The following is a 22,778-nucleotide window of genomic DNA, read 5'->3' as shown; positions in this document are numbered from 1 at the left end:
CCCACAAGGAGTGTGTGTATTGTTTAGGGGCTGATCATCTGGATACCAGTTGCAAGATTTGTTCGACCTTTAATTCCAGGGCATTAGCAGATCATCGCAACAAACTAATTTTGAGAGGATTTTTGCCAACTACTACTTCAGGGGCTCAAACCAACTCTAAACACAGTAATTCAACTCCCCCTATGAAGTCCCCCAGGTGTTCTTCAGAACTTCCATCAAAATCTAGAAGAACTTCAGATCCTATGTTTCTGGATCTTAAGTCCAGATGTTCTGATCCAAAGCCTTTGGATCCTAGATTGTCTACTGCAGTCATCACAATAAGTCCTACATCTGTACCCTCTGATCCTAGAATCTTGGATGCTAAACATGGTGCTAGTTACATGAGTATTACACCAGAGTTTGATTTAAAAAAACATTTCTCCTACTCCACCTTCGAGGTTGCTTCAGACACCCAAGAAGCACTCTAGGCCTCCTTCCAATTCCTCCTGTAGGTCATCCAGGAGCTTGTTGAAAGTGGATGTGGATAGGGTGATGCAAAGGTTTCTTAGATCCCAGATTAGGGTCTTAACCAACTCTGTCCACTACTTGCTCCATGAGTATGCCTACAACTTCTGCAGCTATATTTTCTCCTTCTCCAATCCACACCTCTCCTTTTAGGAGTCCCAGGATCCGAGATCCCCAAGGGGTCTGGTGTCAGATCCAAGGAAAGCTTCTTTTTTGACTCCCAACAATTTCCTTAACGAGTTATGTTCTGATGCCATTGGATCAGAATGTGTCTGGGAGCCGAAGTATCAACATCAGATCAGAGGGGATGGGCTTGGCTCTGATTTTGTCAGATCCATCCCTTCCTCTCAGAGCCTCGGCCCTTGACAGTTCAGATCAGTTCTGTCCCCAACACTCAGATCCTGGGAGGTTCTGGGTCTGCCTTACTTGGGAGTTTCGGCTCCGAGGAGGCGGATTGGAGGTTCTCTGGGTGGTAAAAAGAGATTTTTCTCTCCACATAGAACAGCACTCTCATATCTTAGATCCAACGACCCTTCCCCCATTGGGTCCTAAGTCTGAGTTGCACAGACCTATTCCACAGGGACAGCCAGAATCAATTAGTGTCCAACCAGTTCCTGTGGAGAAACTTTCCTTTCTCCTGAGATGTCACCTGAGCATCCCACAGAAGAGGTTCTTCGGAAGAGAATGTGTAAAAGGAGACACATTGATTCCCCTTTGAAGTCTCTCACAGAGAATATTGATTTTGATGTTGGAAAGGGGTCCCCTTGGTCACCCCCACTTAATGGCAACTCCTATGGAGATATTCTAGAGATCTTGAAACAGAAAGGTGGTTGGTCTTCCCAAAACCCCTTGCCAGGGGAATCAGCATTTTTGGAGGCTTTTGGTTCTGGCCCATCTACATCTTGGGTTACCCCCCCTTCCCGGCTGATGAACTTAGTTTAGTTGCCCATTGAGATTGGAAGGAGCCAGACACCATTGAACCCATCCCAAAGAGACCTGTCAAATTTTTGGCACCCCACCTCCAACAGGCCACATTAGAGCAAAGGGATCCCTGTAGTTGCTGTGGTGGTGGAGGCAGCAGCCACCAAGAAGGAGCTAGCAGAACAGAGCTCCACTATCGATCCATCTAACATGGAGTGTAGAGCATTGGACAAGTTTGGAAAGTGAGTTTTTGCCTTGGTAACCTTTACCCTGAGGTCACTAAATTATCTGGCACATTTCACTCAGGTTCCGAGAGATTTGACCAAGGAACTTTCAAATACTCTGAGTCCATGCCTGCTGAAGACTTCAAAAGAACATCCTCTCAGCTGGCCACTCTTTTGTCCATATCCCTTGCTTCAGTGAGTTGATCTCTCACACAGCTGAAGGCAGCTCACATGCAGCTAGTTCCGGCATTGTCATAAGGAGTTTTGCCATGATGCAGCTTTGCAACTTTGTGGAAACTTTTAAGACATCTTTTAGTAATTGCACTTTGATGGCACTTCCCTGTTTGGGCCATCAGTTAAAGAAACTCTGACCTGCAGTGAGCAAGAGAGGAAGCCTCTGTCTGTCGTAGGAATCAAGTTTTCTGTACCTTAATGAACCTTTTCTAGGAATCAGAGAGGTGGCAAAAAGATGTGGTTCCACAAATCTCAGCGTCCTTTACAAGATCCACATAGTAACAATTCCTCCAAAGGCAAAGGAGGACATTTCAAAGGCAGACCTCACCCTAGAGGTAGAGGATGTCCACAAAGTCAGGCCTTTCAAGATTCTTTCTCGGACAGGCCTTTCCAGTACTCCTGAAGCACTGCCAGAATGTCCAATCCTGGAGGCAGTCATGAGCCGATTGTCTTTGCATCCAGATGCCTGGGTAAATATACCACAAGATACTTGGATGCTAAGCATAATATCCAGGGGTTAGTACATACCATTTTCCCGTCTTCTTCCTCCCAAAAGGAAGAAACTTCCTGACTTTCCACCCAGTCAGAGGAAGGCAGCAGCACAAGAAATCCAAAAGCTGCTAGACAAATGAATTGGCCAAAAGGTTCCTCCAGACCATATAGGATTCAGAACTTATTCACATTTCTCTTTAGTGCCAAAAAACACTGATTTTTACTCACTGCTGCCTTTCATTTGTTTTGTAATTCTTACTATAATGTCTTATGCCATTCTACATAGCTGCTAGACAAAAGAATCATCCAAAAGGGTCCTCCAGACCAGATAGGTTTCCGAACTTATTCATGTTTCTCTTTAATGCCATAAAACCCACTGCTTTTTACTCACTCCTGCCTTTTATTTGCTTTGCAATTCTTACTATAACGTCTTATGCTATCTTACATATTTAGTGAATTTACCTTCTGCTAAGGAGCTGGAATCATGGTTATTATATTCAAAGTTGCTTTGAACTGCGGAGCTTGTAGTCAACCAGCAGGAGTGCATAGACATGTTAGAAGTGCTACACTTGTAAGTTCTATTTCATTTGCAGTATAGTTTTTAGCTTTTTTGTTTTACATGCTTGCTGTTAAACTTCTGTACCTATATTTTATCTGCTAAAACTGAAAGATTTTGCTATTGAACTGCTTAAACTACATCTCTTTTAACTGGTTGCTAACTTTAATGCTTCTACTTGCTTATCCATGTTGCTAACGTTATTTTTGATGCTTTGAAGTATAACCTGTTCACAACTGTAGATTAGTTCTTTTCCCTATGCTGAATTTTCCTAATGTCCACAAGTTTTGTTTTTTCTCTCCCTATTTTTGTTTTTTATGTCATAGTAAGCCCAGCCGATTGCACTGCTTACACTCTGTTCCACTGCAGCTACTAAATCTGTAACGGACCAATGACTACCTACTGCACTGAACCCAAAGGCTTTCTGCACTATTTGCGGCAATGTACATACTCCTACCCTCCAAATCATATTTTTGAAACCTATAGTCTTTGGCTAATGTTATTGTAACATCTAAAATAACACAGTGGCTTGCACACCTAACGAGGACAAAAGTCAAGCCCTTGTCCCCCCCGCTGGCCAGACACTCTACCCCACATAAATGCTATCTTGGCAGCCAGTTTTAGACTTTGAGCATAAATTACATAAATGTAAACCAAGACAAGTAAAATAAATAAAAAAAGATAATATAAGACAGGAAATACACTTTGGATATTGGTACTTACAGGGATCTACTGATTGGTTCTTTAGGAAGACACCACAAGAGCCCGCTCTATTCCCCCTTGCTATGCTTGGGCTCACTGTGCTCCCCTACCCTACACCCATTCCCACCCACCCCCACTTTCCTTAGATTTATACTCTAACCACCTCAGCATAGCCCCACCCACTACATCCCATTACCCAATCTAAACTCCCTCCCACCTACCACACCTCCCCACATCCCACAATCACCTACCGCCCTATTTATCCACAGCAGCTCACACCTGATTTTTCACTCTTCTACATATTATTCTTCCCTCTGTTCATCTTTCCATTTCTTCTCCCAAATTAAAACCTACCAAACATAAACACCCTGTATCTGTTTAACACTTCCAACAGCGTCTTCATAACTCTCATCCCAGTCATGCTTCAGCACTACCTCAGAGGCCCTCTACAGGTCTATTTCTCATTCCTAACATCCTGTCATGTAGAACTGAATTATCTAAAACCATCTCCTACACACACACACACACACATCCCATAATTCATAGACACTCTTCTTCCCTTCTTAATCTCTCTTTCTCTCTTTAATATCTCCAGTATACAAGTTTTCAAACTCAAAATATTCATACTCACTCCTACCTCACCTAAACTCAAACACAAATCCCTTACCTACTACAACTACTGTTCCAAACCCACCCCACTAACAACTGTTATACCTCATGAGGACATCCACCCCAATCCTACCCCTCACATCCCACCATCAAACTTTCACTTACTAGTCACCAATCTCCCCCACTCCCTCTGCTGCCAAACTCCTCACTATCTATGAATTAACTTAGAAAGTGTACTTAAAAAATTGCGGACTTACACTCTTGGATAGCCCATTACTGTCCTCATATCCTAACCTTATCTGAAACATGGCTAAAACCCCATATCTCTACCACTGAAATCGTAGCCCCCCCCACTACAACATTTACCATCAAGACAGAAGTACCAAAAAAGGGAAAGGAGTAGCAGCACTGTACTCTGAGCAACTCAAGTTTATCCCACTACCAATAGCTCTCCCAGACTCCCACCCAGCCAAGCTATTTATTCTGAGTTGTCACCTAAACCCACAAAAGAAATTTGCTATTGCAGCCATATATATTCCACCTGAAAGTAATATTCCTATCCTAGAACCCATCCTTTCATGGATTTTTCTCCACATCCCTTATGAGACTGTTATCGTCGGACATGTCAGCATTGATTGGCAAAAACTGTCAAGCACCTCTCCTGATCTTAACATTAATCTCCATGGTTTCAACCAACTCATTACAGCACCCCACTTGCTTTAATAAAAACAGCAGTAATGGCTCTATCCTATATTGGATCCTTACCTCTGATCCAAACCTGTACTAAAACCCAGGTACACTACCCGACTCCCTGAGTGACCACCTCCCCATCTTTGTACATAAATACTCCCTTCATATACCCAAGGCCCAAAGACTGTCACAATCTTTCCTCCTTTGATCTCCAAACATTCAATAATAATCTTTCATCTATAAACTGGTCCAGACTCAAACACCTTCCTCTCAGTGATGCAGTTCTAGAACTCAACTATACTTTCCTTGATATCCTTAACACCACTAAAGAAATTTAGGATAAAAACAACTCATACCCCTTGGCTCTCTAAAGACACCCTCACACTTATGAAAAATTGGGATAGCACTTGGAAACATTGGCTAAAAACTAAATCTACGGTATTACTTCAAAAAATATAAAGAGCTTAGAAATCTAAAAAAACACATATTAACAAAGGCCAAAAAAATTAAACTGTAAGGCCTAATTCACCCACAACTCTAACCCTAAAAAATTCTGGTCCACCATTATCAAGATCCTTCACCCTGGAAGACCCACCACCCCTAACCCCTATCCAAACAATAATCCTTAAACCACCACTCTACTAAACTCTTATTTCATTGAATCTGTTTGGAGACTAACTCACAAAGACCAAAGTAAAAATCTTCTAGTCATCTCTCCCAACACTACCAATACCACCCCTTTTTACTCTAAACCCTGTTCCGACTGCTTACATAAAATCTCTTCTACTTAAACTAAAACCATGCTTCCCCTCTGCAGATAACCTCCCTCCCCTCTTTCTTAAACTCGTAGCTTACTCGATAGCCTACCCTGTCTCTATACTCATAAATAGGTCCATCCAAGAATCTACTGTCCCTGACCTTTGGAAATCTTTTTACACTTCCATTACACAAAGGAGATCACTCCACCGATTCATCAAATTATAGACCCATAGCCATTCTGTCGCCACTCTAAAATTCTCTAAAAATGCATATACAGTCAGCTTCTTAACTACCTAATTGACAAAAACCTACTGACCCCTACTCAACATGGCTTTAGGTGAAACCATAACACAACCTCTGCCTTTCTGTCTTTTACACATACTGTTGCAGAGGCCAGAGACAAAAACTTATTGGTGTCATGTCTTTTCCTTGACCTCTCCAAAGCTTTTGTTACTGTCTGACACTCTAAGCTAGCTGATCTCAACCTGTCCTCCCATGCTATTCTGTGGTTCTCTAACTACCTTTCCAACAGGCTACAGTCAGTCAGATGGCTTTGTACCTGCTCTCCTTTCTTAACTATCCAGACTGGTTTACCCCAGGACTCTATTCTAGGACCTCGTCTTTTCAACATCTTCAACAGTCTCCACTCTTCCTGCACCACCTCCTCCCTGATACAATACACAGACGACTCTACCCTTAACTTCTGCTCTGATGACATTTCTCACCTCCACTCTATCACTCAAACACATTTCACACCATTGAACAATGGCTAGCTGATAAACAGCTAATCCTAACACCCCCCCCCAAAAAAAAAACTCCTCCTTTTCTTCTCTAAATCTCTCTGCCACCATAAAACCTCCTTTATCATCACATCATCTGACAACATTTGTATTAAAGCTGATTCTCACACTATACTTCTGGGTATTATAATTGATGATCAATTAAAATTTGACATCTTTAGACAACCCTGTATTAAAAGGAGCAATCAAAAAATGGGTCTACTCTATAGAAATAAAACGTTTCTAACCTCTAACTCAAATCCCTCTCTGGCACAGGCTTTACTCCTACCCTGCCTTTTGTACACCTCTCCTAAACTCAAATTTCTACAATCTACTTTACTTTAATAATCAAACCGGAACAAACTTATAACAACATAGCTCGATTTGCCAGTAATCAACCATGCAAATCCCATCTTTGCCTGCTTTAAAACAGCCTCAGTTGCTTGAGTTACCCCCAAATACTTCTTTCCCAGTTACAGTTCACTCACACCTTACTAAACAAATCCTCAGCCTGTCCTTCCCTCCCCTCTCTCATATACCTCTACACCCCCTCTCGAACTCTATGCATCTCTGATCACCTTCCTAATATTTATAAAACCAACAAAAACACTGGCAGACTTCTTTATAAAAGCACAGTGTCCCAAGCCTGGAATAGTCTTCCAAAAAATATTTGAAGCACCAATTTTACTAATCAGTTCAAAGTAGAACTTAGTTACCTTCTTAATTCTAGCTCCTGCCCTTGCCAGGACCCAACGTAACCCCCCACCACGACCACCAACTCTCTCTACACCTCTCTTTACAATAAATCTTAAGCCTTTTACTACTTATATTCTTTGTAAATAGCAACACTGTCATGTTTTTTATTACCAATCTAGCTCTGTGTTCTGTAATACTATGATATACTGGTGTGAACTTAAGTCTGATTTTTCTGTAAACTTTCATCTGCTGTTCACTCAGCATTTTTATCATTATGTACTTTTCATGTAACTTCTGTTACTGTTTGTAAATTTTTGCAATAACTATGTAACTTTCTTGTTTTTTTTTTTATGTATGATATAACTGTAATTTTTCTTGTTTTCTGAATTTATGCATATTAATCAAATAAACAATAAAAGTTCGTAGAGCAAAACAATGGAGGGGATACCAATAATCCCAAAATATACGTTGACCAGAACAGCAAACAATCCAAAATCTTCTGTATAGTAAAAACCAGGTTTATTCAGATAAGAAGTGGTGAGCGCTTTCACTAAAATAGCTTCATCAGACCAAATTACAATTCATTCAATGAAGCAAACAATTTATATACTAAAAAAGAGCGCCAAAAATGACTTGACTTAAAGAGATATTCCTTAAAAACAACTCATAAGTAAAACATACATAGCTGTACAAATATATAAAACAGGATTGATTGAAAGACATTTCATTTATGAATCTTAAGCCTCCTAGATTTTAATAATGGGCGTAAAGGAACCCTGCCATTAATGCCAGGTGGTACATCTGCCCTAAATTTAATTATCCAGTTTATCTCTCGGATCTCTGTGTAGTTCTCAACATCACCCCTCCTGTGTGTTCTGGAGATTTGTTCAAGTATCCTAAACTTGAACTCGTGGTTGGAACCACATTCCTTAATATGCTTGGCAAGTGCATTGGAAAGATGTCCTTTCCTAATGTGATATGCATGTTCACGTAATTTCTGCTCCTATATTCTTAGTGATCCAGATTTTAGGTATCCTTATGGGACTGGTAGTTACACCATTCGGGTCAAAGGCAGCTGCATGTCTAAAGATGTGGTCTATTTAGCATCCTGCACAATGTGCCCGGCCTACTATGTAGGCAAAACGAACCGGGTGTTGAGAGACAGGATACGTGAACATGCATATCACATTAGGAAAGGACATCTTTCCAATGCACTTGCCAAGCATATTAAGGAATGTGGTTCCAACCACGAGTTCAAGTTTAGGATACTTGAACAAATCTCCAGAACACACAGGAGGGGTGATGTTGAGAACTACACAGAGATCCGAGAGATAAACTGGATAATTAAATTTAGGGCAGATGTACCACCTGGCATTAATGGCAGGGTTCCTTTACGCCCATTATTAAAATCTAGGAGGCTTAAGATTCATAAATGAAATGTCTTTCAATCAATCCTGTTTTATATATTTGTACAGCTATGTATGTTTTACTTATGAGTTGTTTTTAAGGAATATCTCTTTAAGTCAAGTCATTTTTGGCGCTCTTTTTTAGTATATAAATTGTTTGCTTCATTGAATGAATTGTAATTTGGTCTGATGAAGCTATTTTAGTGAAAGTGCTCACCACTTCTTATCTGAATAAACCTGGTTTTTACTATACAGAAGATTTTGGATTGTTTGCTGTTCTGGTCAACGTATATTTTGGAATTATTGGTATCCCCTCCATTGTTTTGCTCTACGAACTTTTATTGTTTATTTGATCCTTTTTTGTCGTTCATAGTAGAGCATTTACTCCGCTTGGTTTTTTATTATTTGGTTATGCATATTAATGTCCTTTTTTTTTTTTTTTTACTGGAGCTTTTCACCTCAGATTTCCATTCAAACTGGGCCTTTGGCTCAACTGGACTAACCTGGTTAACAAATAACAAATAAATAAAAAAAGGGACCTCTGACATATTCTGGATCTAAGCAAGTTAAATCAGTTATTAAAGAAAGCAAAGTTCTGAATGGTCACAAACCAGTCCATTCTGCCTTTTCTTCACAAGAACGATTGGATGTGCTCTGTAGATCTCAGAGTGGTTACTATCACTTCAAAATAGGCAGGCGATCCAGAAGACATCTTCGCTTTCAGCTGGGAGGCAGTCATTACCGATTCAGAGCCCTGCCCTTTGGACTCACCACAGCCCACAGAGTATTTACTAAATTTACGGCAGTGGTGTCAGCTCACTTGAGACTCAAAGGATTCCAGGTGTTTCCATATCTAGATGACTGGCTTCTCACCTCCCCCTCCAAGCATCTACTTCTGCATGCCAGGGACTATTTGCTCCAGATTTGCAACTCTTTAGACATAACAATAAATCATACCAAGTTGAATTTAAAACCAGTACAGAGCCTGGAGTTCACTGACACTTTTCTAGAGACCATGACTATAATAGTATCTTTACCTCAGCATTGTAGCTCTTTGATAAGGTTTCAGGTAAACTTTTTCTCCTTAACCACTCAGCTGCTCCAGCAAGGTCAGTACTGCAAGCATTAGATATCATGGCAGTGGCCATTGTATTACTTCCTTTGACACACTTTTTTGTGGTAGTTCTACAATGGAAACTAGCAGCTCAATGGTCCATTCTATACCAATCCCTATTCTATCCAGTCAGGCTCACACCACCTTGCAGAAGACACATCATTTGGAGGGTGCGATCTCATCTACATCTAGGCAGCCCATTTGTCCTTCCAGACCCTGTGGCCAGAGTGACCACGGACACTTCTCACTTGTGGTGGGGGGCATTTCTTGGGAAGAATGGTCCAAGGCACATGGTCCCCCCAAGAGACCAAGTTGTATATCAGTGTCCTGGAGATGAGAGCAGTCCTATTAGTGGAGTTGCAGGCCTTTCAAGGTGCTCTTTATTTTGTGACTATTGCAGTTCAGACTGACAGCATGTCTGTAGTCTGGTACATCAACAAACAAGGAGGAGCTTGATCTTACCCCCTTTGCAGGGAGGCCATGAGAGTATGGGAATGGGTGATCTCTTCAGGCCATCTTCTACTTGCGATGCACATTCTGGGGAAAACCAGTATTATTAGCAGACAAGATAAGCAGATCCATTCTGATGCCCCATGAGTGGTCTCTCAATCTGTGGCAGAGATAATCTTTCAGTGTTGGGGTCGACCTTGCTGTGACCTGTTTGCCACTCCCCTCAACAACAAGAGTAGAAAGTACCTTGCTGTGATCCCTTCCCTCAGGGAGAGTCACCAAGAGATGCTCTGATTCATGTTTGACCCCTGGGCCTCCTTTATGCTTTCCCCTAATTCCCAAATTCTTACAAAAAGCAAGCAGGCTGAAGAGCTCAGTGGTCCACATTGCTCCATTCTGACCTTAGCAGGTATGGGTCCCCTTCCTACAGTCTCATCTTTGTTATCCTCTGTGGATACTGGAGCCAGCTCTGGATGTCCTGTCACATCCATCAGGGATTTAACATCCCATTATTAGAGCCGCAAGACTAACCAAATGGTCTCTCCACTTCCAGAAATAGTTAGCACAGGCTTTCTTCTTTTGTATCCAATATTATTTTGGCTTCTCAAAAAGAATTGACCAAAAAGGTTTACAGGAGCAAATGGAAAAGATTCTCTATTCCCTATTTGGGCATTGAATAAAGACTTTGATCCCTTTTCTGTCCCAGTTGCTGTGATTCTTCAATTCTTGACAATGCTGTTTGAGGAGGGAGCTAGTTTTTTTACCATTAAACTTCAACTAGCAAATATCTCCAATTTTCATATTGGCAAGAGACATATTTGTGTGACTGCTTCTAAGTTATGCAAAGCTTTCATGAAAGGAATTTTTCTTTTAAAACTTCCAGTTTAAAATCCCTGTCCACCGTGGGACCTTACAGTTGTGCTGCAAGGACTAGCTCAAAAGCCCTTTGAGCCTTCAGCAAAATCCAGTCTGAAGTTTCTGCCATGGAAAACAGTTTTCTTGGTAACTGTCACTTTTGCAAAGAGAAAATCTGAACTCCACCCTCTGTCCGCAAAATCTCCATACATAATTTTTCATAAGGACAGGGATTCTTTATGAACTAACCCTTCCTTTTTACCTAAAGTGGCTTCAGAGTATAACAATAACCAGTCCATTCATAGGTGTTTACTAGGCTAATGACCGCAAGGGCCTTTTTAAGCCTAGCCATGCATCCCAAATCTCTGACAAGTTCTGATACCCTTGATAAGTGTAAGCATGGGCCTGGGAAATGAACCATTTACAGGTTACCTGTAAATTTCCTTCATTTACCAGTATTCTTTCTAAATTTTACCAGTAAAGGAAATTACATGCTACACCTGCTGGATGTGCACAATTACAATTTTATCTTGATAAACAAAATTCTGAAAATCAGATCAACTTTTTATTTCCTTTTCTTCACAAAAACTGGGTTATCCTGTGTCTAAAGTCAGTCTAGGTAAATGGATAACAGATTGTATCTCTTTGGTTTATTCAGCAAAAGGCTTGACTTTACCTACGCCTCCCAAGGCTCATTAAACCAGCTCCATGGCTACTTCATCTGCTTTTTAGTCCAGAAAGAACATCTATTGACAACATGTGTGCTGCAGCTACATGGTCCAATGCTCATACCTTTGTTTCTCATTACAAATTGGATATTATTTCCAGAAATAGAGCATGCTTTGGTTCAGCGGTGATCTGGAATCTCCTTGCATGTGAGACACCCAAGAGCAACATAGCTGGGGACTCTGTCCCCCACATTGAAGAACAATGAAAAGGACAACATCAGATTTAAAAGTTATGTTCTTACCACAACTAGATATCTGTGCTGTTCATTTTCATTCTTCGTCAACTTCTCTTCCATCCATCCCCCATGCAAAGCTTCTGGATTAACCTATTGGACTGTATTGTATCCTACGTTTCCAGGTTTGAGTCCTGTCTTTCTTCTGTGTCTCCTGTCTCTGTTCATGCTATAGGGATTGGTCAGCAAACTTGATCTGGGACTTTGGTTACAGCAGAGCATTATGGGTACAGGGAGGAGCTTGAGAGATGGATCCTAGGTCTAAGTAAGTGACCAAGTTGGATCCGAGGATCGGCTACAAACCCATATGTCAAGAAAGAATGAAAATGGGCAACACAGATATCTAGTTATGGTAAGAATATAGCTTTTAATTTCATTGTTTTGAAGTGTATGGAAATAAGCTTGGTTTGATGAGCCTTGAAATGCATTTCATATCTACATGAATCTTTGTAACAGTCTCCCTCAGTGAGTCCAACACATCTTTTGATTCTTTGGTATGCTTTTCCCAGATTGGTTACGATTTTGCTTGGTCACATTCAGTTTACTTACAAAATTCCACTTTATATTTAGTTTACTCAGCCTTGCTTAGCAAGTGTGGACCAATCTGAATAGCAGTAATCAAAAGTTATTTATTTACTTGGGATTTGAATGTGACACCCGGAAAATCTACACTGTATAATTTTTATGTTTGTATAGCAATCTTATATTCTTTATGTTCTGTCGTTTTTTTTACAAACATCCATAACTTTGTATATTCTACATTATCTCATTGGCCTTTCAGTCTGCCTCTGCTTTAGACTGCACATTTTCATCATTCACTTCCCTTTACACAATATATGAGACACTTCTGGAATATTCATTCATTCATTTTTTCTCTGACACTTTGGATACATGTTTTATTTGTGTTTGTGGGTGTGTGTGTCTGTGTATCTGCCTGCTTCCCTTTGTGTCACAGGGTAGAACTTTTAGTTTCATCCTGTGTGTGTGTGTGTGTGTCTGTGTATCTGCCTGCTTCTTGTGTGCCACAGGGTAGAACTTTTAGTTTCATCCTTTAGAAATGAACACTGGTTTTGGCATGCTTTTTAACATTCTGCTTTCCAAAAACCTACAAATGTTACCATAGTGCCCAGCAGTGTAAAGTAATAGCATTGCTTGTGTTTAAATTTACAGTTAACGTGCTGCTGGTTTCTGCTACATCTTTAATGTGATTTAATTACTTTTTTCTTCTTCTGCACATAATTCAAAAACTAAGCAAATGGGATTTGGGAGACTTAAATTGAAGGATGAATATTTAATACAGCACACAGTGATTGAAATTCTAGATTCCTTTAAGGACTTGGGTATATGGGGAGATCCAGCTTTGAATTTTTTCTAATTATATCATCCAATTCGTTAATGATAGTTATAGAACTATAGGTTGTATAAAAAGATTTATAAAGTCTAGGAAATCAGATATGATGAAGTCATTGTTTGTTAGTTACATTAGATGTAAGCTTGAGTATGGAATAATAATCTAGAAACCTTATAAGAAAACCAGCATGGGTAAACTGGAAAGAGTGCAGTGGAAATATACCATGAGCATTCATGAGTGTGAAAATTTTAAGTTATTATGAAGACTACAATATCATGCGTGAATGGGCGTTCCTTCGTTGAAGGTTGTGCATCAGGGCTGGCAACTCGGTACGTAAAAATCAACTGCTAATCATTAGCGGACCGGAGTTCCACTGTGGCGACCCCTAACCGGTAAAAGCTGAAAGACACAACAACATGAAGACTACAATATCTGAACTTGTACAGTGTCTCATACAGATATTTAAGAGGAGATCATATTTAGGGATATAGGTCATTCAGAGACGACTACCTCCTGGGCGGGTTTGGGGTTATCAAAAAGTAGTACAAAATCATCAGACAACCTATGTAGACAGCCTATGGAGAAGAATCTAAGTATAGCATGGATAGACTACAAAAAAGCATTTGACAGTATCCCACATTCATGGATAAAAGAATGCTTAAAAATGTATAAGATATACTCTACACTAGTCGATTACATTACAGCGTCCATGAAACAGTGGCAAACCACTTTGCAGTTAAGCCATGTTAAAGAACAAATTATTATTCTGGGGGTAAAAATTCAGAGAGGGATATTCCAGGGTGACGTTGTCACTGCTGCTCTTTTGCCTTGCCAGTAACCCATTAAGCTGTCTACTTGACAGACTGGGTCATGGCTACAATTTTGACTCCCGGAAAACAACGAAGTGTAAAGACTTCTCGTCTTCTTTTTGTAGATGATTCAAAACTGTATAGTTCATCAGATGAGGAACTGAAAGCACAACTGCAAATGGTCAAAACATTTTCAGATGATATAAGGATGTCATTTGGTCTTGATAAATGTGCTAAATCGACCTTTAAAGCAGGAAAGCTGCAGCACCAAGAAAACCATCAGTTTGGGACAGGAATGAGAAAGAAGAAGTGTATAAATATTTGGGAAGTGATGAAGGATCAACAATAAAACATGAATAAATGAGAATGAAAGTTAGTAAGGAATATTTTAGAAGACTTAAATTAATCCTGATGACAGCATTGACAAGTAGGAACAAAGTCCAAGCTCTAAACCAATTTGCTCTTACTGTGCTAACTTACAGTTTTGAAGTGATTGACTGGCCCCAAAAGGTGTTGGATAGGTTGCACAGGAAAACAAGAAAGCTGTTTCATGCTCATCAGATGATTTATAAAAATCAGTGCATACCAAGACTATATATTCCCCGTTCTGAAGGAGGTATTGGCCTCCTTGAAATGGATCACATGTATAGATCTGCAGTCGTGGGACTGCATACATATCTGCTGACCTCACAAGACCCAAACGTAGTGAAAGTTTTGAAACATGAGGAGAATAAGTCTAAGATGGCTTCCCTGCTTCTCTAACAGCCTCATGTCGATCAGGATCGAATACAGGAATGGTTAAGGAGAGGTGAATTTAAACCAAAACACAAAAGGTTAATATTGATGGCCCAAGATAGTGGACTACATGCACGTTGGTTTACAAAGTCCATTGGACATGTGTGAGAAACAGACAAATGTAGGTTTTGTAAAACCAAATTGAAAACAGTCACACATCTTGTTGCTGGTTGTGATATACTAATAGCAGAAGGACTGTATACTGAAATGCATAATAATTTGTCATAACTGTTGCATTGGGGATTGTGCAAACATTGTAATATTGAGGGAGCCGAAAAGCACTGGAAACATGAGCCCCAACACATCATAGAAAATTATGAAGTTTATATCACAATGGATCATCCATTGCTAACAGTTCAAAAAAATAGATACGAGAAAACCAGATATACTAGACCATGAAAGGAAGACAAAAGTAGCATTAATTATTGAAATTGCTACGCCCGTTGATTACATTGTCTTGTGTACAGAGTCCCAAAGTTATAAAATACCAGGATTTGCAAGCGGAAACGAGGGCAATGTGGAAGAAAGATACCCAGACAGTTCCAGTAGTAGTAGTAAGAGCAACGGGTCTTACCAAAAAAAAATTACAATGCTACTTAGATATGTTACCGATACATGTAACTCCGTACGAATTGCAGAAGTCGCCATTACTAGGCACATTGCAGGTGCTGTGAATAGCACTTCTAGCTAACATCAAAGATTGAAACAATACTAATTTCATGTGGTCCATTCCTGTCAAGATATTAGAAAGCCAAAAGACTTGGAGAAATTAAAAAAAAAAATAAAGATTCTATAGGAATGAGAAGTATACTAATTGGTTCTCTGAGAGAGCAGCTAATGCATTGTATGCACTACCAACTGACATCAAAGCAAGCACTACTTTAGATATTTGTTAGAACAACCTGGACATTTATTACGGGAACAGCTGCTTTTGTGTATTGGCAGGCTAGAAGGGCATTTAATATTTGTATGTATGTTTAATTGGGTCTATATTAAATTCTCGAAAACCGACAATGTCGAATCTGACATTGTCGACACAAGAATAGCGAAAATGCAGAACATCGAACAAGTAAATGGAAATCTCTGAAAGGGGAGATTTCCTTTTACTTCAATGTAGTATGGTCTCAGAGTTGGTATATTTAAGTAGCAGGGGTTGTGGGAGGTGCAGGGGGCTTGCCCCCCTGCCTACACCGTTTAGGTTTTTTTTGTTGTTTTTATTTTTTTTTTCTGAACATTCAATGTTTTAACAGTTCAAATCACTAAAGGTCGACCTTTAGTGATTCGAACTGTTAAATATTCAATGTTCTGATATAGACCCGTTTAATTTATGTGTAGGTTAGTCGCTGATGCACGTGCATGAGATTTCAGCATGTTTTTCTTTCTGCTAGAAATTTGCAAGTAAGATTATTCAAAAAACATCACATTTTTTGTGTTTCGATTCTTGAAGCATCAGAAGCAAATTCATTCAGACAGCCGTTTGTTGTGAATGCTGTCATAATATATTCCATAGCTCAGTTTGCCCTGATTACAGTCTTGAGTTGACTTTCTCAGTTCTGTGACATTCTCTTTCTGTCTCATCAGCTTTCCTGCTTGCAAGAATTAGACCTTCAACTCAGTACTACTATATTTGACTTGGATTAAAACATCTTTGCAGTGAGTCATCCAACTTTTCATGTGTTTTCTTGCCTGACTTTTCAATATAAACTAGAAATTCTTATTAAACCCTGCATTTGTAATCTAGTAGCATTTAAGGAATGTGACATGTTTTTCTCTAGTATTTCAGTATTATTAGCAGTTAGGAACTGTGACATTGCCTTAACAATATTATTCACAGCTTAAAATCTAACAAGTTAATGGCATTAAAGCCATGTCCTGTTTACCACTTTCTTCACAACTCTTTTATGCCTTTGGATTCCTCATTACCACATTGTGCTGGAAGTCAAAGAAATTGGAAACATAAATAACCTTAACATTTATATATCTTTTTATTTCAACCAAAAGCATTATGTGCTCTTTAGCTTCACTGTCAAGAGAGACAGTTCTGCTTCTGATTTTTGCAAGTGCAGGTAATGAACACGTTAGGTAGCCAGAATCAGAGTGCTCAAAAACATTAGCATCCAAAGCAAGGTAGCTGGAGGCAGGAGATTTATAGTATTTTTTGTTGGGAAAATTCCCCCCGCCCACTATTAATGTAATCATCTTTGAGATTTATGCAACTTGATGGAAAGGGGAAACGTGTTTTTTTTATCTTTTTTAAGGCCTAGTTGCTCTTGTCTGTATGTCCTACTCCCATTTTGATGATCTGATAGCTGGTTCTTAGTCGTTCTTATCTTCAAGTAGAAAATGCAAAAAAAAAAATGAAGAAACATTATCTTATACAGGCCTCACTTTTGTTGTTAAACTTTGCATTACCTTGGGTGGTGGTAGTGACAATAGTAAAATATAGAGGATTATGAGGAGGTCTCTGATTATAACCTGTTTGTGTTCTATGGATGCCAAGAAATTCACTTCAGGAGCAAAGTTTGAGAGGGGAATCCATGTTGAGATCAGACAATTAAGGGTTATGATCAGAGGGTTTCACTTCATAATACTGCAATATCACAATACTGAAATACAGAACACTGAAACCAAAATCCTGAAAGTTCAAAATCCTGAAAACTCAAAATACTGAAAACACACAGCATACATATACTGAGTTTAAACAAGATATATCATATTACTTTCCACCAAGTATACGCAGGGAGCAAGCCCCCCTGCAACCCCGATGTGGGTCGCTGTGCCCCCCCCCCACACACACACACACCCTCTGCTACTTAAATATATCAACTCCAAGATTGCACTTCACTACACTAAGTGCAATCTTGGAGTTGATATATTTAAGTAGCAGGGGGTATGGGTGCGCAGCCCCCCCCCCCACATGGGGGGTGCAGGGGGGCTTGCCCTCCCTGCTTATATTTGAAGGAATGTAATTAGGTTTTTGTTGTTTACAGTATCTTACCTGTTTTCGGTATTTTGACATTCAGGATTTTGATTTTCAGTATTTTGAACTTCCATATCATGAAGTTTTCTCATTTTCAGTGTTTTGATATTTCAATATTATGAAGTGAAACCAGTCAGAGACCTAATCATAATTGTTTGCAGTGCAAGGAGCTTTAGTTGCTCTATGTACTACTGGGTATAGAAAAAAGTGCTAAGTGTTTTGCTGGCTTTTAAAGCCATAAAGCAGTTAGTGAGCACTGTCAGAAAGACAATGTAACTCAGTCTGTTATGTTTGCACTCACCTTCCATGCCTCTCAACTGTCCAAATTTCTGCAGAATGTCTGGAGTTTTGCCTCATATTTTTTGGACTGTTCCTAACAAAATCCGTGGTTTTCTGACAAATCAAGCCGAATTGAAGTTGCTAAGTAATGAGATATGTTTGATTTTCAGACTTCATATCCTTCAGAGAATGGAAGCAAAAACAAATCCTGTTATTCTAACAACTTTCTAAGTTTATAAGAGGAAGTCAGGGACCTATTACCAGCACAGACTTCAGGGAGAAACAAATTGTCGCTATAATTTCCTGGTCAGTACTAACAGATTTGACTCCCTAGAGTGAGACCTGACCTTAACAAGTTGAGCAGGGGGTGCTTAACATTTGCAAACACAAAGAGGTCCATAGTGAAAGAATATCTAAACCAAAAGACAACGCTGCCTGGTAACAATAAAGGCTGTCCTCCTTGATATTTGTTAAGACTTGAGTCTCGCGATTTAGTTGTGCTTAACTGATTTGTCTTTTTTTTGGATATCAGAGCATAATCACCACAATCCATGTACTACAGTATATTAAAATTGTTTACGTAAGATTATAAACAAGGTAATATATTTGTATTAATCTGCAGCCAAACACAGAAACTGCTTTATTACTGAAACTATTAAACAAAATAAAATCCAGATTTTAAATTCAGGTGTTAAAAATAGGTCATAAATCCAGATTACAGTATTTTTCACTACCATAGTGGTATGAAAAAGCTTTACTGCAAATGTTTATCCTCATCTAAACATTTCTTATATGTCAACTAGACATCTGAAAAAAAGATTGTTTTATGCAGTTGCCTGTAGGTTATTTAAATTGCTGAAGAATAATATTAGAAAACTGCAGTAAAACACAGATATGGTTATTTTAATAACAGTAAAGCATTTCCAGAGGGTATAGTAATTTTCAAGTCATTTAGCTCCTGAAGGAAGAATGGTACCTGGCTATGTAGCTCATGTTACATTTCACCTGCTTGCCCCAGAGTTGATTAACTTATTACCCCTGGTCTTACCTTTTAAAATAATTGACTTGGAAGTATTATAGGATGTATTTATTTATTTTACATTTGTTGACTGGGTTAGTCTGGCTGAGCTGATGGCCCTTTTTTAGCGGAGACCTGGGGAGAAAAGCTACACAGATTTACATAATAATCAAAACATTAGCATTTTTAAATTCCATTTTTAAGCACCACAAATTTACATAAAAAAATCAAACACAGTAGCATTTTTAAGTTGGAAGTAGTAGAACATAGAGACTTTCTACAGAATTATAGTTGGTATTACACTTAAGATATGTGCAGGAAACAGTATGCAGGTTTATCATACATTATATGACGATACACAGATATAATATAGTAAAGGAGGTGGCTGTTAGTGAAGAAGCCGTATAAAAGTAGATATAAAAATGTTTAAGATAGAATCATTGCCGGTTATTATGTCAGTCAGAGTTCACACTTAACAGGAATTAAACCAGTAAATGGCAGAATAGTAAGATTACAAACTTACTACTTAGCAATGAATGATCATAGGACTTTACTAGGCTATTGACCAGGAAGTCATTTCAAGCCTAGCTGATTCATCCCAATGTAACACCATAGATATGCTAGTCAGTAGGGATATTCCTTCTATTAATACCATAGATATGCTAGTCAGTAGGGATATTCCTTCTATTAATACCATAGATATGCTAGTCAGTAGGGGTATTCCTTTTATTAATACCATAGATATGCTAGTCAGTAGGGGTATTCCTTCTATTAATACCATAGATATGCTAGTCAGTAGGGGTATTCCTTCTATTAATACCATAGATATGCTAGTCAGTAGGGATATTCCTTCTATTAATACCATAGATATGCTAGTCAGTAGGGGTATTCCTTCTATTAATACCATAGATATGCTAGTCAGTAGGGGTATTCCTTCTATTAATACCATAGATATGCTAGTCAGTAGGGGTATTCCTTCTATTAATACCATAGATATGCTAGTCAGTAGGGATATTCCTTCTATTAATACCATAGATATGCTAGTCAGTAGGGATATTCCTTCTATTAATACCATATATATGCTAGTCAGTAGGGGTATTCCTTCTATTAATACCATAGATATGCTAGTCAGTAGGGGTATTCCTTCTATTAATACCATAGATATGCTAGTCAGTAGGGGTATTCCTTCTATTAATACCATAGATATGCTAGTCAGTAGGGGTATTCCTTCTATTAATACCATAGATATGCTAGTCAGTAGGGATATTCCTTCTATTAATACCATATATATGCTAGTCAGTAGGGGTATTCCTTCTATTAATACCATAGATATGCTAGTCAGTAGGGGTATTCCTTCTATTAATACCATAGATATGCTAGTCAGTAGGGGTATTCCTTCTATTAGCATTACTTTTGTTTTTATGTTGAGTTACGGCAGAGTAGTAGAAATTAATGTTTTACTAGTGAGTCTGCTCTTTTCTTTTAATGTGTGATTTGCAGCTTTTCCCACACTGACAAAATATCTTTGTGGGTGCATTTTCCAAATAACTCTGCTTTTAGAATTTCTCGTCTAAAAAAGATATTTGAGAGTTCCTTTCTCCTCTCAATGACTGATCTGTATTTCTTTTGACAGGTAGTGATAAAACATCTTCGTGAACAAGTTACTGAGCTCCAGAAGGGACAAGAAGCTTTGGCTGTCACAAAAGTTCAGCAGGAAACACTGCAGTCCCAGGTACAGTAATTAGTGTGACATTTATCTTTGAGTATTACCTTTGCTTTCAAGACATCATACTGTGTAAAAATGGGTAGGATGGATTTCAATAACACTGAATGAAGCCAGGTTTGAGTGATGTTTCTTTACAACCCACTGGACAAAATGGCACTGAATGAACTCCGTTGTGACATTTTAAACTGCAATACTTGGGACAAGATAATTTCAAATTACTGCAACCAGCACTAGCTGAAAAATACGTGTATTGTTGTTTTGTTATCCTGCTACTCATGTTCTTTGCACCTCAGTACTGTGTCATTATTCAGTGTTCATTTTCTCAATCTTCATGTCTTGAATTTGTTTATGTTGATTTATTGATAGTGATGTGGTAATATGTTTGGTCATTTTGTTTTTAAAACTTTATTAAAGTTTGCTGTGAAGTATATTAGGTTTAAATCAATTTAAGGCAAAACATATTCATCTGTACCTCTTCAAAAGGATATTAACCTTCTTAAGGCATGTCTGAAAACATGTTTTAACCTTATGTGTATGTTGTAGACTAAAATAAACAAAAACATAATTAAGATACAGTAAGTAAATAAGTAAGTAGATAGTTAAATATAAAAAAATGTAATGATGGACTTTGTAACAGGGGCACAGACTTTTCAGCATATGCAAGCAGAGTTAAGAGTACTTTGATCTGTTTGTGTAATATTTCTGAAAGAACTCATTCTAGTTTTAAATAGCCTAGCATTTCATAAGCCCATTGCTCTAGAACTGACTATTTTTATAATACAAATGATTTAACAATGTGTAGCCTAACACTAGTTTACAGAATTAACTTTCTATGTCATATTGCTCTTATGTAACACTGAATTCTTTTTGCATGGCTTCTTATATATTTTTGTATTAAACTTGTCCCAACTATATTTAATATGGGCAGTAATATAAAAAAATCAATGGATTCTAGAGAGATCTTACTATTGATGCTTAAAAAGTTAGTCAACCTTTGCATAAACAAAATAAATTAATCGAGTAGTTCAATTCTACCCTCCCAGAGCAAAAAAAATGTCATCAACAAAACGTTTGTAGTGAATGACATGTTGTACATATATAGTGGCTGTAAAGACCTTATTCTGTTCCCATTATGCTAATACAAAGTTAGCTATTGGCACAGGTTGTGTCCATAGCCACCCTAACCGTCTGCAAAAAAATATTCCTGACCAAACACAAAGGCATTGTTATCTAATACCAGTTGAGAAGGGGACAGATGAGCTCAATTTTACGGCTAGACATATTTGCATATTCTGCTAAAAAAGACCTTACATAATCAATGCCCACAGTGTTCGGTATCACTGTGAATAAAGAAGTGACATCCAAGGTAACCAATACAAGGTCAGTAGTCCTATTTAAACCACTGACTTTGCGATATAGGTCCACTAAAAAATCTTTGGTGTCTTTCAACACAGAATCAACTTTGTCAAGTATAGGTCTCAACATCTTTTCCAAAAAGTTGGGCAAGGGCTGTGTAGCCAACCCTCTACTAGATAGTATAGGTCGCATGGGAGTATGATACAGATGTTTTATATCTTCGGAAGTCAATATAAAATAGGAACAATCAGATGCTCAACTGAAAAATATTTAAATAGAACTTCATTAATAGTACCTGTAATCAACAGGTCAAATAACAGTACAGTAATCCTATCAACAATAGCTGTCAGTTGCAGCTTCATAATCAATTGATAAGTATTATCATCCCTCAACAGCTCAGCCATAGAATCTAAATACAAACTAGTGTCCATAACTACTATCACTCCATCTTTATCAGTGGGGCGAATCTCAATAGATTTGAGATTAAGATCATTCAATGCACTATATTCCTC

General features: G+C 38.5%; 1 protein-coding gene across 2 annotated transcripts in view; it reads left to right on the top strand.

Annotated features, from left to right (window-relative positions):
• The window catches only part of CEP162 (centrosomal protein 162), a 2,095,315-nt gene that overhangs the window by 1,777,516 nt on the left and 295,021 nt on the right, over positions 1-22,778 (top strand). For both annotated transcript variants that reach the window (XM_044066152.1, XM_044066151.1), the window contains one exon: positions 20,818-20,916. In XM_044066152.1, the coding sequence (XP_043922087.1) occupies positions 20,818-20,916 (99 nt within the window). The remainder of the gene's footprint in view (positions 1-20,817; positions 20,917-22,778) is intronic.

This window comes from Protopterus annectens, chromosome 1.part0 (genome assembly GCF_019279795.1).
Source record: "Protopterus annectens isolate FY-2018-M chromosome 1.part0, PAN1.0, whole genome shotgun sequence".
Taxonomy (NCBI): domain Eukaryota; kingdom Metazoa; phylum Chordata; order Ceratodontiformes; family Protopteridae; genus Protopterus; species Protopterus annectens.
Note: the sequence above shows the minus strand (reverse complement) of the source record. Positions and strands in the feature narration are given on the sequence as shown.